The sequence below is a fragment of the Phacochoerus africanus genome, chromosome 15 (genome assembly GCF_016906955.1).
Source record: "Phacochoerus africanus isolate WHEZ1 chromosome 15, ROS_Pafr_v1, whole genome shotgun sequence".
Classification (NCBI taxonomy): domain Eukaryota; kingdom Metazoa; phylum Chordata; class Mammalia; order Artiodactyla; family Suidae; genus Phacochoerus; species Phacochoerus africanus.
Window position 1 is genome coordinate 90155635 of NC_062558.1, and position 16126 is coordinate 90171760.

At 39.1% G+C, this 16126-nt stretch overlaps 1 protein-coding gene across 4 annotated transcripts in view; it reads left to right on the forward strand.

Moving 5' to 3' along the window:
- Positions 1-16126, forward strand: part of WDFY4 (WDFY family member 4) — a 280348-nt gene that overhangs the window by 52658 nt on the left and 211564 nt on the right. For 3 of the 4 annotated variants that reach the window (XM_047759613.1, XM_047759614.1, XM_047759615.1), the window contains exon 12: positions 2937-3517. In XM_047759613.1, coding sequence (XP_047615569.1) covers positions 2937-3517 — 581 coding nt within the window. Of the gene's footprint in view, positions 1-2936; positions 3518-16126 lie in introns of those variants that run through there. The other variant, XM_047759616.1, reaches the window with a different exon arrangement.

The following is a 16126-nucleotide window of genomic DNA, read 5'->3' on the forward strand; positions in this document are numbered from 1 at the left end:
TTAACCCACTGATTGAGGCCAGGGATTGAACCTGCATCCTCACAGATACCAGTTGGGTTCTTAATCCACTGTGCCACAGCAGGAACTCCCCTACACCATAAGCTTTTATATTCACTGAACATCACTATTCTGGAACATCTGTTCTAACAGTCTATGTACATGCATCTCTTTAAGGACCTGTCTACAAATGTCAAACTCTCCTGGGTCTACAGGCAAATTCAGAAGTAGTTAGGCTACATCCTCACCTAGGAAGACAAAGCAATTGTCATTGCCTAGTCCTTAATGTTTTATATTTGCCTCCATCTTTTAGGCAACCTGGAAAGCCCATTTCCCTGAAGTCTATCTCACAACTCTGATTTGATCCCCTGGTAGTAGGTGGCCCTGATGTTGAATTTCTTTTAAAGAACAAAATGACAGGGAGTTCCCATCATGGCTCAGTGGTTAACAAATCCAACTAGGAACTATGAGGTTGCGGGTTCGATCCCTGGCCTTGCTCAGTGGGTTAAGGATCCGGTGTTGCGGTGAGCTATGGTGTAGGTTGCAGACTTGGCTTGGATCCCACGTTGCTGTGGCTTTGGCGTAGGCTGGTGGGTACAGCTCTGATTCGACCCCTAGCCTGGGAACCTCCATATGCTGCAGGAGCAGCCCAAGAAATGGCAAAAAGACAGAAAAAAAAAATGACAGTTCAGTTTCCCCACAATCATGCCTGTGAGCTGTAGTGGGTAATCACTGACCTAACCACCAAAAGGCATGAATTTTCTTTACCTATAACTAGGAAAAGAGCCATTGCCCCATAATGGTAAGGATAAATCTTTCTACTTTATTCTAAATCTGTCCACTTTGAATATAATCATGGCATTTTGTCTTTTATAGATTCTCCTAGTTTTGACAATCTTTATTTCCTTTTTCAATTTCTTGAAGTCATTGATAGGAGCTTTTTAAAGTGACTCCTGGTCATCATTTCTCTGCATCTTTGAAAGAGTCCTTGCCTTTACTTATGTGTACTTTTACTCAGTCCTGGGTTGTTTTGTTCTTGTCTACCCCAAGCATGGGTTGACTGACCACTAAGCAGCTCTGGCTTCTTGTAGCAGAATATAATAGTAGTTAACAACATTTGGGTGTCAGGGTACAATTATATGGTTTCAGCTAAACACTAGTGTTAGGTTAGGATTATTAACATTTTAGAGCTAGAGCTAGAAAATTACCTTTGCTCCTCAAAGTATATGACTTCATATTTCATAGTTACCTATAATTTTACTAAGTTTCTATTTGACTTTCTCTACAAGAGAATTTTAAAATCTTGTCCCTTCCCTCCATTTTCTATCTGACCCACCAGTTTTCTCTTCATCAGTGAATTTTCATGCATGATGCTATACACTGTCATCCTAAACCATGCATTTAAGACACAACATCACATCTCCCTCCCAAATTGGGAATATCATTTTTATTTCTTCTCCTTAAACCTTGTTTCCAGCATCCTGAAATTGGCTTTAAGTGGTGCCTGCCCCGACAATCCTCTTTCCTGGGTCACTAGTGCATTAAATATCTGAAAGGACAAAACAATTCAAGTCTCCCTCCAGAACCCATGAGCAAAACTACAAGGACTGGCCATTATCTGGGAAACACGCATAAGAAGCCCAAGTCTTTAGTGGAGTCCTATGTGATTTTTTTAATTTTTTGTGAATAGTAAATATCAAAAGCTAGGGGCTTTGATATTCACCTAAAATCATCCATACATTCTTCACTTTTAAGTGTGAAGCTTTAGCACAGAAAGAAAGCTTTCTTTTTTTTTTTTTTTTTTTAAGGTCCGCACCCGTGGCACATGGAAGTTCTCAAGCTAGGGGTCCAATCGGAGCTGTAGCAGCTGGCCTATGCCCCAGCCACAGGAACGCCAGATGCAAGCCATGACCTACACCACAGCTCGAGGCCCCACTGAGTGAGGCCAGGGATCAAACCTGCGTCCTAATAGATATTAGTCAGATTCATTTCCGCTGAGCCATGACGGGAACGCCCAGAAAGAGAACTTTTTAAATGTAGTCATTTCTTTCTTCCAAAGCATATATTGGATACTAGGGTATACCATACACAGGGCTTAATGAATGGAACATTGGAAGTGCTTCGTAAACACCTGATTTTAGAAAGAATTGAAAGTCTGGCTGTCTAGTAAAAATTGCGGCAATCTGAAGAGGGTAGATTCTACTATGTATGTTGTCATAGCCTATACTCCATGCATGGTCTATTCTACATGCTATACCTATGTTTTTCTTTCCGTTAAGGATTTCTCTTTCCACCTTAACTCCCTCACATTTTTCACACCAGGCTTTAAGTAGATTCATTGGACTATCTTTCCTTATTTATTAGAAGTACCCATGCACAGAGGGGAGACAGTAAATAAGCTGCTTTATATGGATTTCACTGTGTCTCCTTTTACAACATGGGAAATGGTTCATTCTGTGAGTTTAGCAAGTATTAAGTATGTACCACGCTTCGCAGCAGTGAGGAAGCCTGATTTCGTGGCGCTTCAGTCTAGGGGAAGGCTGAGACGATTTTCAAGTAGCTTCAATATAGTGTGACGAGTTTTTCAGGGACTTAGAGGGGGATGTGTGAACACTAAGGCTGGGATGAGTAAAAGCTAGGGGTCAGAGAAAGCTTTTTGGAGGAAGACGCATTTAAGTCAAGATACAGGGTAGGAAACCAACCTTCTAAAGCAGCATAGGTTTTAAGAGCAGCCATTTGAAAGAAGACACCGAGCGGGGACAAAAAATTAAGAGGAATGGTACTGACCTCCCAATGATTCAGAATCACTCTTGGGTAGCACACTGTTCCTATGGCATGGAGCATGGAAAAGCTCCTGGAATGCTTTGGCAGGGACGTGCGGGAGCTCAGAGTTAGACTGGCCTCCTGGACCTCACTCACTTTTATCTTGTTGGTTTCAGTCTCTGCTCCGGATCCTGGAAACCCCCAAAGGCCGAGCTGCTTTCCGAGTCTCCAGTGGGTTCAATGGACTGCTGTCCCTGCTCTCTGACCTGGAGGGATCCCTCCAGGAGCCGCCACTGCAGACGTGGGGGGTGGTGTCTCCCAGCCAGACCCTGGAACTGGTCCTGCACACTCTTTGTGCCCTGTCTGCGGCACTGCACCTAGACCCCGTCAATGGCAACTTCTTCAGGAGGAACGGGCTCTATGAGAAGCTGGCAGAGGACCTCTGCTTGCTGGGCTGTTTTGGGGCCGTGGAAGAAGAGGACGCCCCCATGCACTCCTGGGAGGACACCAAGGTCAGGCCATTTGCTGACCTGCTGAGTGCGGCCTTTTCCTCTGGCAGCCTACTTCCACCCAAGATACAGAGCTGCCTCCAGATCCTCGGCTTTCTGGACAGCATGGCCCGAGGCACCCTCCACCTGCGCAGGGACCTGAAGGACTCCCCGAGGGCCAGGCAGGAGCCAGTTGTGGATGCCCAGAGTGGTGAAACCAGCAGTCACCCCCAGGGAAACTTCAAGCAGTGGCCAGACCTGGAGGAGAGGTAGAGCTTTGCCCCCTGCTTCCACATGGGATCGTCAGTATATTTCTGGCGTCTGCGTCCTACCCAAAGTTCGCGCGCATGTGTAGTACAACCTGTGTGTGTGGAAATGTTGCATTGTTACCCACCCTCTTGAGGTGGTCCCCAATACTGTCCTTCAGCCTGGTATTATTCAAGGCAGTAGAAAGAGCCAAATTCAGTTCAGAAACAAAGGAAAGCTTCTTTTGTGGGAGACTGGAGAGTTCTAGACCAAACATTCTCTCAGACAGGCGGTGGGCAGGGCTGCTGTGTCCGGAGGGGTGGAGGGGGGCGGGGTTCTTATAGCGCAGGCGCGCTGCTCAGGCTCCAAATCACAGTGGGGGTGGGAGTGTGCAGCTTCCGGGCAGCGACCATCTTGAATTGAGTGTTGCAGGCAGCGCTTCTGCGTTCACCCCGCCAGCGGCGGTGTTGTGGTACGCAGCCCGTTTTGCTCTCAGAACTCCAGTCTGAAGTGCTTGGGGCAAGGCCTCTGCTCTACAGTAGGCTATGAGCAAGTGAAACTAGACAAAGCACAAAAGAGGTTAGACCTTATCTTACCACCTAGATTCTCTCGTATTTTTCCTGGGGACTCCAGTGGGCTTTGCTGGTGATAACATGACTTTCTATTCTTTAAATCAAGTTAACTTGTGAATTCAAGCCCTCCTACCTTGTGACCTGGCAAAAAACCAATCTGACTCAATAGAGGGTTGGAGGATGCTGGTGGGTCACAGGAGAACCAGGAAGGCTTAATCTGATCTTGGAAACTGAGTGCAGAGCTCTGCTACCTGTAGGTTCAATTTCTCCTTTGGCATTTCTGTTGCTTTAGGGAGCCTTGGTCCCTGGGTTTGGCCTTCCTGGTGTACTGGGCAGCCTTCCCCTTCCTAGGTCTTATCTCTCCCTTCCCAGAGCACTGCCAAGGTGTGGGTGAGGTTTTTTGACTTACAAGACGGAAACCACAGTATACTTAAGAATCATGTTCTTTCTTGCCGCTTCCATTTCCCCTAACAAGGACAACTGCTCTTACTTCTGCAGGCTCATCTCCTTAAAGACCTCAGACCTTGAAAAAACAACTCTTTTACTTTCATTGCTGTAACACAGAATTCTACTAAAGCAAGGGAGCGCAAACGACCCCCTTGGAGTGGGAGGGGAAAAAATGAAAGAACAAAGCAAAAAATAGTTGGTATGTTTTTTCATTCCTCTGAAGCAGCAAGGACAAAACACAAATTAATATTACAGTAAGCTATCATGCCCACCACCTCTCCAGGCCATATTGGTTTTAATGCCACAGGACACGCTTCTGAAAGACATTGCATGTGTTTATCCAAAGAGAGCCTCCACTGGCCAGATGTCAATGTTGGGGGATGGATGCCAATTCTTCAATTACTGTGATCATATGATTGTTCTTGTTTTGTCAATTAACCTGGTAAATCAATTAGTTTTCTAATCTTGCATTCCTGCACAATTTGCTGATGATACAATTATTGCTAGATTTGATTTGCTAAATTTTAAAAGAATTTTTGTTCATCAGAAAATTTGGCCTTTCACACTCCTTTCTTCACTATTTTTACTATCACACTGATACTTCATAGTTTGGGCAGTATTCCCTCTTCTGTTATCTGGAAGAGTTTATGGAAAGATTACCACTTCTATCCCTTAGCTATGTGATAGAATTTGCCAGTAAAACCTCAGGAGCCTGATGTTTTTCTTGTGAGAAGATTTATTTATTTATTTTTACTTTTTTTTTTAACAAACAGCTTTATTGAGCTGCAATTCACACATCATAGAATTCAACCATTTAAAGTGCACAATTATATTTTTTTGTATAATCACATACTGATCACCATGATTAGAACGTTTTTATCACACCAAAGAGAAACTCCATACCCATTAATGATTATTTTCCATTTTCCCTACCTCTAGTCTTGGGCAAGCACTAATTTACTTTCTGTCCCTGTGGACTTGCCTATTCTGGATGTATTATATAAGTAGAATCATACAATATATGACTTTTAAATTTCTAGATTTTCTTCACTTAGCATAAAGTTTTCACACTTCATGTTGCAGCATATGTAAGTACTTCGTTCTTTTTAATTGCCAAGTAATATTCCAGTGTTATACCACAATTTACTTATACATTCATCAGCAGATGTACATTTGGGTTGTTTTCTCTTTGGGGCTGTTATGAATAATGCTGCTATGAACATTCATGTACAACTTTTTTTCTGTATAGATGTATGTTTGCATACCTCTTGGGTAGATACTTAGCAGTGAAATTGCTCAATCATAAGATAACTCTATTTTAACATTTTGAGGAACTACCAGTCATGCTCCAAAGTGACTGCACTATTTTACATTCTCATTAGCAGTGTATGAGGGTTTCAATATGAACACCTTCTTGTCAACACTTTCTATTATCTGTCTTTTAGATTACAGCCCTCCTAGTGGAGGTGATGTTGGTTTTGATTTGTATTTCCCTGAAGGCTAATGATATTGAAAATCTTTTCATGTGCTTATTGGCCATTGGTATATCTTCTTTGGACAAATATCAGTGAGATTCTTTGCACATTTTTAAAATTATGGTAACACTGGCTATCACATTATGTAAATTTCATGTGTACAATATAACTCGACTTCTGTATGTACCAGTGTACTTAGCACCAAAAAGCTTGTTTCCATTCATCACCATACAGTTGATCCTCCTTACCCATTTTGCCCTTCCACACCCCTCCTCTGATAACCACCAATTCATTCTCTTTATCTATGTTCTTGTATTATTTGTTTATTTTCTACTTTTTATAGTCCACATATGAGTGAAATCATGGTGTATTTTTTTTATCTGACTTATTTCACTTAGCATAATATGCTCAAGGTCCATTCATATTGTTGCAAATGGCAAGATTTCATCTTTTTATGGCTGAGTATTATTCCATTGCGTGTGTGTGTGTGTGTTTGGATTATATCCTCTTTATCCATTCATCTGTGGATGGGCACTTAGATTGTGGCTATTGTAAATAGTGTTGCAATGAACAAAGGTGTGCATATATCTTTTTGAATAAGTGTTTCCATATTCTTTGGATACATACCCAGAAGTAAAGTAGTTGGATCATATGGTAGTTCTAGTATTAATTTTTGAAGAGTCTCTGTATTATTTATTTGCATTCCTACCAGCAGTGTAATCCCTTTTTCTCTATTCGCTGACACTTGTTATATACTTGTCTTTTTTATAATAGCCATTACAATGGACATGAGGTGATATCTTTCTGTGGTTTTGCTTTGCATTTCCCTAATAATCAGTAATGTGGAACATCTTCTCATGTGTCTGTTGGCCATCTCTATGTCATCTTTGGAATGTCTTTTTAAATCTCTGCCCACTTATAATTGTTTTTTTTTATCTTGCTTACTTGTATGAATTCTTTGTATATGTTTTGATTACTATACTTTGTAGTATAATTCAAAATTAGGGAGTGTGACACCTCCAGCTTTGTTCTTTTTTCTCAAAATTGCTTTGTTTCTTCAAGGCCTTCTGTGGTTCCACACAAATTATAAGACTTTTAAATTCTATTTCTGTGAAAAATGTTGTTGGAATTTTGATAGAGATTTCGTTGAATCTGTAGTTTGCTTTTGGTAATGTGGATAGTTTCAGTGTTAATGTTTCCAGTACTATGTTGAGTAAGAGAGGGGAGAGTGGGCCCCCTTTTCTTATTCCTAATCTTAGTGGAAAAGCTTTCAGTTTTTGACTGTTCAGTGTTATGTTGGCTGGGCTTGACATACATATTATTTATAGCCTTTATCATGTTCCTTCTATACCCATTTTATTGAGAGTTATTTTTATCATAAATGGATACTGAATCTTGTCAAATGCTTTTTCTGCATCTATTGAGATGCTCATATGATTTGTATCCTTTATTTTATTAATATTATGTATCATGTTGATTGATTTGCAGATGTTGACTCATCCTTGCATCCTTGGAATAAGTCCCACTTATCATGGCGTATGGTCCTTTTACTGTATTGTTTTACTTGGTTTGCTAGTATTTTTGTGGATTTTTGCATCTACATTCATCCGATACATTGTAATTTTCTTTTTTTTGTGTGTTGTTCTTGTCTGGTTTTGGTATCAGGGTGATGCTGGCTTTGTAAAATGAGTAAGGAAGCATTCCCTCCTCTTCAATTTTTTGGAAGAGTTTGAGATTCTTTTTTGAATGTTTGATAGAATTTACAGGTGAAGTTCTCTGGTTCTGGACTTTTGTTTTGGGAGAGGTATTATTACTATTTAAATCTCCTTACTAGTTATCAGTTTATACAGATTTTCTTTTTCTTCATTAATCAAGATTTTGTTGGAAGGTTGTTTGATTCTAAGATTTTATCCATTTATTCTAGGTTGTCCAATTTATTGGCATATAGCTGTTCAGAGTAGTCTCTTATAATTCTTTGTATTTCTGTAATATCTGTTGAAACTTCTCTGTCATTTCCAATTTTATTTATTTGACCCTTCACTCTTTTATTGGTGAGCCTAGCTAAAAATTTGTCAATTTTGTTTATTTTTTCAAAGAACCAGCTCTTAGTTTCATTTTATTGTCTTTTTAGTCTCTGATTTTTATTATTTCCTTCCTTCTACTGACTTTGTGTTTTGTCTGTTCTTTTTCTAGTTCCTTTAGGTGTAAGTTTAAATTGTTTCTTGAGATTTTTCTTATGTCTTGAGGTAGGCCTGTATTGCTATAAACTTCTCTCTTAGAGCTGCTATTGCTGCACTGAAAGATTTTGGCATGTCATATTTTCATTTTCATTTGTCTTCAGGTATTTTTTGATTTCTCCTTTGATTTCTTCATTGACCCAATAGTTGTTCAATAGCATGTTGTTTAGTTTCCACATATTTGTGATTTTCCAGCTTTCTTCTTGTAGTTAGTTGATTTCAAGTTTCCTCCCAGTGTATGGAATCAATGCTTGATATAGCTTCAGTCTTCTTACATTTATTGAGACCTCATACTCCAACATATGGTTTATCCTTAAGAATTTCTATGTGCACTTGAAAAGAATGTGTATTCTGCTGATTTTGTATGGAATGTCCTATATTTATTAAAGTTCATCTCCTATAATATTTCATTTAAGGCCTGTGTTTCCTGTTGACTTTCGGTCTAATCTGTCCATTGATGCAAGTGGGGTATTAAAATCTCCTACTTTATTGTGTTGCTGTCAGTTTCTCCCTTTAGGTTTGTTAGTAATTTCTTTATATATTTTGGTATTAGGTGCATGTGTACTAATGAATGTTACGTCTGCTTGATGGTTTGTCCCTTTTATCTTTATATAAAGTCCATCTGTAATGTCCTCCCCACCAGTTTTTTTTTTTTTTTTGGCTTGAAGTCTGTTTTGTCTGAAATGACTATGGCTACACTTGTTTTCTTTTGGCTGCCTTTTGATTAGAGTATCATCTTCCACCTCTTCACTTTGAACTTTTATTTGTCTTTTCTTCTGAGTTGAGTCTCTTGGAGACAGCATGTAGTTGGGTCTTTTTTTTTTTTTTTTAAATCATTCAGCCACTCAGTCTTTTGATTGGTGAATTCAATCCATTTATATTTAGGGTCATTATTGATAAATGAAGACTCAGTACTGCCATTTTCTCCTTTGTTTTCTGGTTGCTCTATATCTTCTTTCTTTTTTTGTCTTTTGTCTTTTTAGGGCTGTACCCACGGCATATGGAGATTCCCAGGCTAGGGTTCTAATTGGAGCTGTAGCCATTGGCCTACACCACAGCCACAGCAACACAGGATCCAAGCTGTGTCTGCACCTGCAACACAGCTCACAGCAATGTCGGATCCTTAACCCACTGAATGAGGCCAGGGATTGAACCTGCATCTTCATGGATGCTAGTTAGATTTGTTTCCACTGTGCCATCATGGGTACTCCTTCAGTGTTTCTTTTCCCTTGCTTTTCCATCTGCCATTTTTAATTTGGTGGTTTTATATGATGTTTTTCTAAATTTCCTTTTTTTAATGTTTCATGTCTCTGTTCTAGATTTTAGTTTTGTGGTTACCATAAGAATTGTATAAACTATCTCATAGATTAAGTAGTTCTTTTTCTGCTGAAAGCATCTCATCTTTATTTGCCTGTACAGGTTTTATCCTTTTCTTCTTCCTCTTTTATGTTTGTTGTCACAAATCACCCCTTTTTATATTGTGATTATATTACCAAATTGAAGTAGCTATATTTGTTTTAAATGCTTTCCCCTCTTAATCATTATGCTATAATTATTTAACAACTTATTCTGATATAGAGCTGAAATTTCCAGATTGTCTATCAGCTACTCAAAGTTTTGTGAACTTCTGCTTTTTTGTTTCAGGTAGAAAGAGCTCCTTTCAATATTCCTCATAAGGCAAGCCTAGTAGGGATGAACTCCCCCAGCTTTTGTTTGTCTGGGAAAGACTTTATTTCTTCTTCATATCTGAAAGATAACTTTGCTGGATAGACTATTCTTGGTTGACAGCTTTTAATCTTTAAATATTTTGAGTATGTCATTCCATTTTTTTCTGTCCTGTAGAGGTTCTGCTGAGAAATCTGCTGATAGCTTAATGGGGGTAACTTGTAGGTTACTGTCTTTTTTTTCCCCCTGGTTGTCTTTAAAACATAAAGATTCTTCCTTTATCATTGACTTTTTGACAGTTTTAATATAATGTGTTTTGAAGAAGATCTTTTTGCAGTGAGATAATTGGGTGCTCTATTAGTTTTATGGACTTTTATATCCAGTTTCTTCTCAGGTTTTGAAAGTTCTCAGCTATTATTTCTTTAAATAAGCTCTCTTCTTCCTCTGGGATACCCATTATCCTTATGTTGCCTTTTCTAATTGAGTTGAATAGTTCTCACAGAGTTTCTTCATTTATAAAATATTTCTTTCTCCTATTCTATCCAAATCATTTCTAGATTTCTAACTTTGAGCTTGCTAATTTTCTCTTTTGTGTGGTCTGCTCTATTTCTAATGTTTTCTAATACATTCTTCATCTCATTTATTGAGTTCTTCAGGTCCAGAAATTCTGTTTGTTTCTTTTTTCAGAGTTTCAATATCTTTGGTAATATATTCCTTCTGTTTATTAATTTTACTCTTTAGCTCATTCAACTGCCACTCGGAGTTTTCCCATAGCTCATTGAATTTCCTCATGATAACTATTTTGAATCCTCTATCAGTTAGATCACAATTGTCTATGACTTAAAGTCTGGTTTTCTGGAGAACTGTCACTTTCTTTTCATGAAACTGTGTTATCATGGCTTTTCATGGTGCTTGATGAGTTGTTCCTTTGCTGGTGCTTTTGAAGTAGGAAATGTCTTTCTTACTTAGGCAAAGCTTTGTTTTTGATTCCAACAGTTCAAGAAGTTCTTAGTTAGAGGCCTTTCTTTTGTTTTTCAGTAGGTGGTGCCATAGCACAAATTTTTGGTTTCTCTTACCTGTTCTGCCTCTGGCTCTAATTTGAGGATCCTTAGATTCTACCCTCTACCATCTCTGCCAGAGGTATCCCTGGTGCTCACATTGTCACTGCTTGTGCCTCCAGGAATGCTTATGCCTTGCTGCTCTGAGGGTTGCTGCTGTCACTGGCATTTTCACCTGGGGCACTGGGATGGAAGGCACCTCTGCCATGTCTTGAGTCACTTGAGGTCACCTGGGTTATCTAGTGGGGAAAGGGAGGAGCCACGGTCATGGGCACCTTCCCTGATTCCAAGGTTGTTGGGTTTATGGGTGCTGCTGCCACTGGTGGGTAGGGGGTGTAGAGTTATGAGTGCCGTTGTGACTGGAGGGACCAGGGTCATGGGTCCTGCCCAGCTCCCTGTGGCCATGTGTGCCAGTTAACTGGGAGGCCTGAGGCCTGTGTGCCACCTCTGTTGCTTCTACCAGATTTGCTGCGGCTGCAGGCTCAGCTGCTGTGGCGGGAGGCCATGATCCCAGCATTTCCTTTGCCGTTCCCTGGTTCTGTCTCCTCTGTGTGTCCCAGTTCATCCACCTTCAGACGTACAGATGTGTGGGTCTCTTCAGCATCCTGATGTGTTGGACAGATGAAGCTTTATGGAATTATGAATGTTTCACTAGTTGTAGACAGAAGGCGAGGGACAAAGGGAGCTTTTCATGCCACATTGTGCCAATGTCAACTCTGAAAAGATTTATCATGGTGAGACTAAATTTCTATTTATTCTTGAATCTTAGTTATTTTTCAAGTTTATTTTCTCATTTCATTTAAGTTTTATTTTACTGTTATAAGGCTCTTCCCAATATCTTTTTAACTTTTTATTCCTTACATTATCATTTAGGTATTCTTTCTCTTTTGCCTGAAGCACCCAGTGTTCTTGGTAGAGGTGAACTTATTAATGTGGCCCATGAACCAACTTTCAGCTTTTCCTGTCTCTCATACATAGAATTTCCATATCTCTTTTTTGTTCTTACTGTTTTCTTCCACCTTCTTTGGATTTATTCTAGTATGTTTTTCTTTTCCTTTTTTTTAGGGCATATGCTCCCCATAGCATATGAAAGTTCCCAGGCTAGGGGTCAAATTGAAGCTGTAGCTGCTGGCTTAAGCCACAGACATAGCAAAGCAGTATCAGAGCTGCGTCTGTGATCTATATCACAGCTCATGGCAACACCAGATCCTTAACCTACCAAGTGAGGCCAGGGATTGAACCTGAATCCTCATGGATACTAGTTGGGTTATTTACTGCTGAGCCACAACTGGAACTCCTAGTATCTTTTTCTTAATTTGTTAGGAGATTATTTTCAGTCCTCTTTGTAAATATAAATTTCCTGTAACAATTTCTTTAGCTCACAAATTTTATTTTGTTAAAATTTCAATATGGTTTAGTGATAAATATTTCTTATTGACTGTTTAGATTATAAATTTTCAAAGCTACAGAGTATTTTTGGTCATCTTTTTTATTGGCTTCTAATTTTTTCATCATAAGAGAAAGTGGACTATATGATGCTAGTCCTTTGAAATCAATCGAGTTTGACTTCTTTCCCCCAGTGTTGTAAATTTTCATAACTATACCATGCACGCTATATGAATGAAAAGAATGCGTATTCTCTAATTGTTAGTTTCAATGCTCTATTTATGTCCACTGGATGAAATTTTTCTTTTTTTTTCCCCTCTTTTTTTTAGGGCCGTACATACAGTGTATGGCAGTTTCCAGGCTAGGGGTTGAATCAGAGCTATAGCTGCTGGCCTATACCACAGCCACAGCAACTTGGGATCCAAGCTGCATCTGCAACCTACACCACAGCTCACAGCAATGCCAGATCCCTGACCCACCGAGCAAGGCCAGGGATCGAACCTGTATCCTCATGGATACTAGTGAGATTCTACTGCACCACAATGGGAACTCCCACTAGATGAAAATTTTCAATTATATTGTTCAAATTTTAAGATTTTTGGCATATCATTTACTAGGATATGTTAAATATTTTTCATTATAGTGGTAGATTTGCCAATATCTGTTAATTTTGCTGTACATATGTCTAAGCCTATTAGAATCACACACTTCTAATTTTTCTATTATTTAGAGATATCAAAAATTTTATCGTTATATGGTGACCTTCTTAATCTCCATTAGTAAATTTTGTCATGGTACCAATTTGATCGAATAATAATAGGGCTATGCAGTGTTCTTTTGGTTAGTACATGCCTGAAATTTAAAACAAAAAAACATTTTGTGTTTTAAGCTTTCTGTGTCCTTATGCTTTAGATGTTTATCCTGTAAAGAGCTATTTTTTAAACCTGTGTCTTAAACTAGTGTTTTTTAATTTTACCTTTTTCTCTGTCTTCTTTTGGATTATTTGTGTTTGTCTTTCTTATTTATTTATTTATTTATTTTTGTCTTTTTGCCATTTCTTGGGCCGCTTCCACGGCATATGGAGGTTCCCAGGCTAGGGGTCTAAATCGGAGCTGTAGCTGCCAGCCTACGCCAGAGCCACAGCAACGCAGGATCCGAGCCGCATCTGCAACCTACACCACAGCTCACAGCAACGCTGGATCCTTAACCCACTGAGCAAGGGCAGGGATCAAACCCGCAACCTCATGGTTCCTAGTCGGATTCGTTAACCACTGCGCCATGACGGGAACTCCTGTCTTTTTTATTTAATTTTTTGCATCTACTAGTTTGGAATTTATACTCTATGATTAGTCTTTTAGCAGTTACTCAAAAATAATTTAATAGGCATCCTCATAATGTTTAACATTTACTGTGTACTGTTATTGTTTATCTCTATCCTTCTTCCAAAATAAAGATCTCAGACACAAATGTCATTACTGTTTCCTAACATCTATATTACTGTTGCCCAATATTTTAATTCTTTTTAATTTTATTAATCCATCAAATAAGGCATCTAATACTAGTGTTTTACACAATGTTTATTTAGATTTACTTACATACTTTCAACATCTATGCTCACCGTTCTTGCATCTATGCCATGATTTGAAATTATTTTACATATGTCTGCAGTACATGCATTAGACTTTTCTTTAGTGAGGGTCTGTTTGTCTGAAAGTCTCTTGGTCTTTATTTGTCTGAAGAGGACCTTATTTTCTCTTAAATTTCTCAAAGATAGTTTTGCTGGATGTACATTCTTGGTTGACAGCTGTTTTTCATTGTACATAAAAGGTAGTACTCCCCCAGCTTTTGGCTTCCATTGTTGCCTTTGAGATATTAGCTGTATTTTTAATTACTCTTCTTTGGAAGGTAATCTACCATTTTTATCTAGCTGCTTTTAAGAGTTTTTAATCATTCTTGTTCTAGTTTTATTGAATGTGTCTTGATTTGGATTATTTGAAAATTTTATTCTGTTTGAAATTCATTGGAATTTCTGAATCTGCTCATGGGTATCTTTCAGCAATTCTGGATATTCTTTTTATTTTTCTTTTTAAATTTTATTTATTTATTTATTTTGGCTTTTTAGGGCAGCACCTGTGGCATATGGAAGTTCCCAGGCTAGGGTTCAAATCAGAGCTTTAACTGCTGGCCTATGCCACAGTCATAGCAATGAGGATCTGAGCTGCATCTGCAACCTACACCACAGATATTGGCAATGCCGGATCCTTAACTCACTGACCGAGGCCAGGGATCAAACCCGCATCCTCATGAGTACTAGTTGGGCTTGTTACTGATGAGACACAATGGGAACTTCCTAGATATTCTTTTTAATTATTATCTCTTCTCCAAATTTTTTTCTGTTACGTTTTTGTGGAACTCCAGTAAGATGTGTGCTTTACTTTTTTATTCTATCTTAATGTCTCTTAACCTCTCACATTTTCCATCTCTTTGTCTCTCTGTGCTGTGTTCTCTGCAATTTCCTTTGATTTCTCTTCAAACTCATTGAATCTCCTATTAGCTGTGTCTGATATGATATTTAATCCTGTCATTTAGGTTTTGAATTTTCAATTTCAGTGATCACACATTTTACATTTCTATATATACTGTGTTATTTCCAAATAAATTGATGATTTTATCTCTTTTCATGACTCATGTTTCTCTCTCCTTTATTTCTTCAAATATATTAAACATAATTCTTTTTTTTTTTTTTGTCTTTTTGCTATTTCTTTGGGCCGCTCCCGTGGCATATGGAGGTTCCCAGGCTAGGGGTCGAATTGGAGCTGTAGCCACTGGCCAACACCAGAGCCATAGCAACGCGGGATCCAAGCCGTGTCTGCAACCTACACCACAGCTCACAGCAACGCCGGATCCTTAACCCACTGAGCAAGGCCAGGGATGGAACCCGCAATGTCATGGTTCCTAGTCAGATTCATTAACCACTGCGCCACGACGGGAACTCCCATAATTCTTTTTTTATGTGTCTATCGAGCGTCTGATTCTACAATCTGTTTTCCCTATGGTCGTTACTGAAGGTTCCTTGTTTCTTTGTGTGGTTTATGTTTTTTGATTGTGAGTATTGCTCCAAGACTTTCCTTTTCCCAGACTCCATGAAGGCCATCCTTATTCTGAGGAATGTCTCATTGAGGCTGCAGCTGATTTGGTAGCCAGGCCTTGGTCAGATTCCAGGCCCTTTTCTTCTTGCCTTATCTTGAGAGAATGCTCTTTCTGAGGTCCCCTGATCTCTCTATTCCAGGGGCAGGGGTTTCTCTGAGGAGGCCTCTGCCTTGGCCACCTGGACAGCGTGTAGGTTAACTTAAGATCTTAGTGTTGAACCTTGTTCAACTTACTCTCCCAGCTCTTAGAGGGCAATTGTCAACATCAGAAGACATTCAGTAAGTGGTACTAGGTCTGGGAGCTGAGCACTAACAACTTATTTTCATTTAATTCCCTTTCAAATTCTAGAATTTTACCAATAAATAAATGGAGGCATGGAAAGAACAAATAACACGGCTGAAGGTTTACACATTTCATAAGTCATAGAGCAAGATTTTGAATCCATGTCTACCTCCAAGGGGCCCCCACCCCCATGTGTGTTGGTCCTGCTTTTTATGGATATTCCTACAATAATAGTGATGATTTGCTAAATGTTCTGACACAGTGGCCTGCAGTTTAAGGTTTGGGTTCTAACCTGTCATTGGCATCAGCCCTGATTCTTTATAGATAACTCCTGTGTCAAACATCAGCCTGGTTTCACAA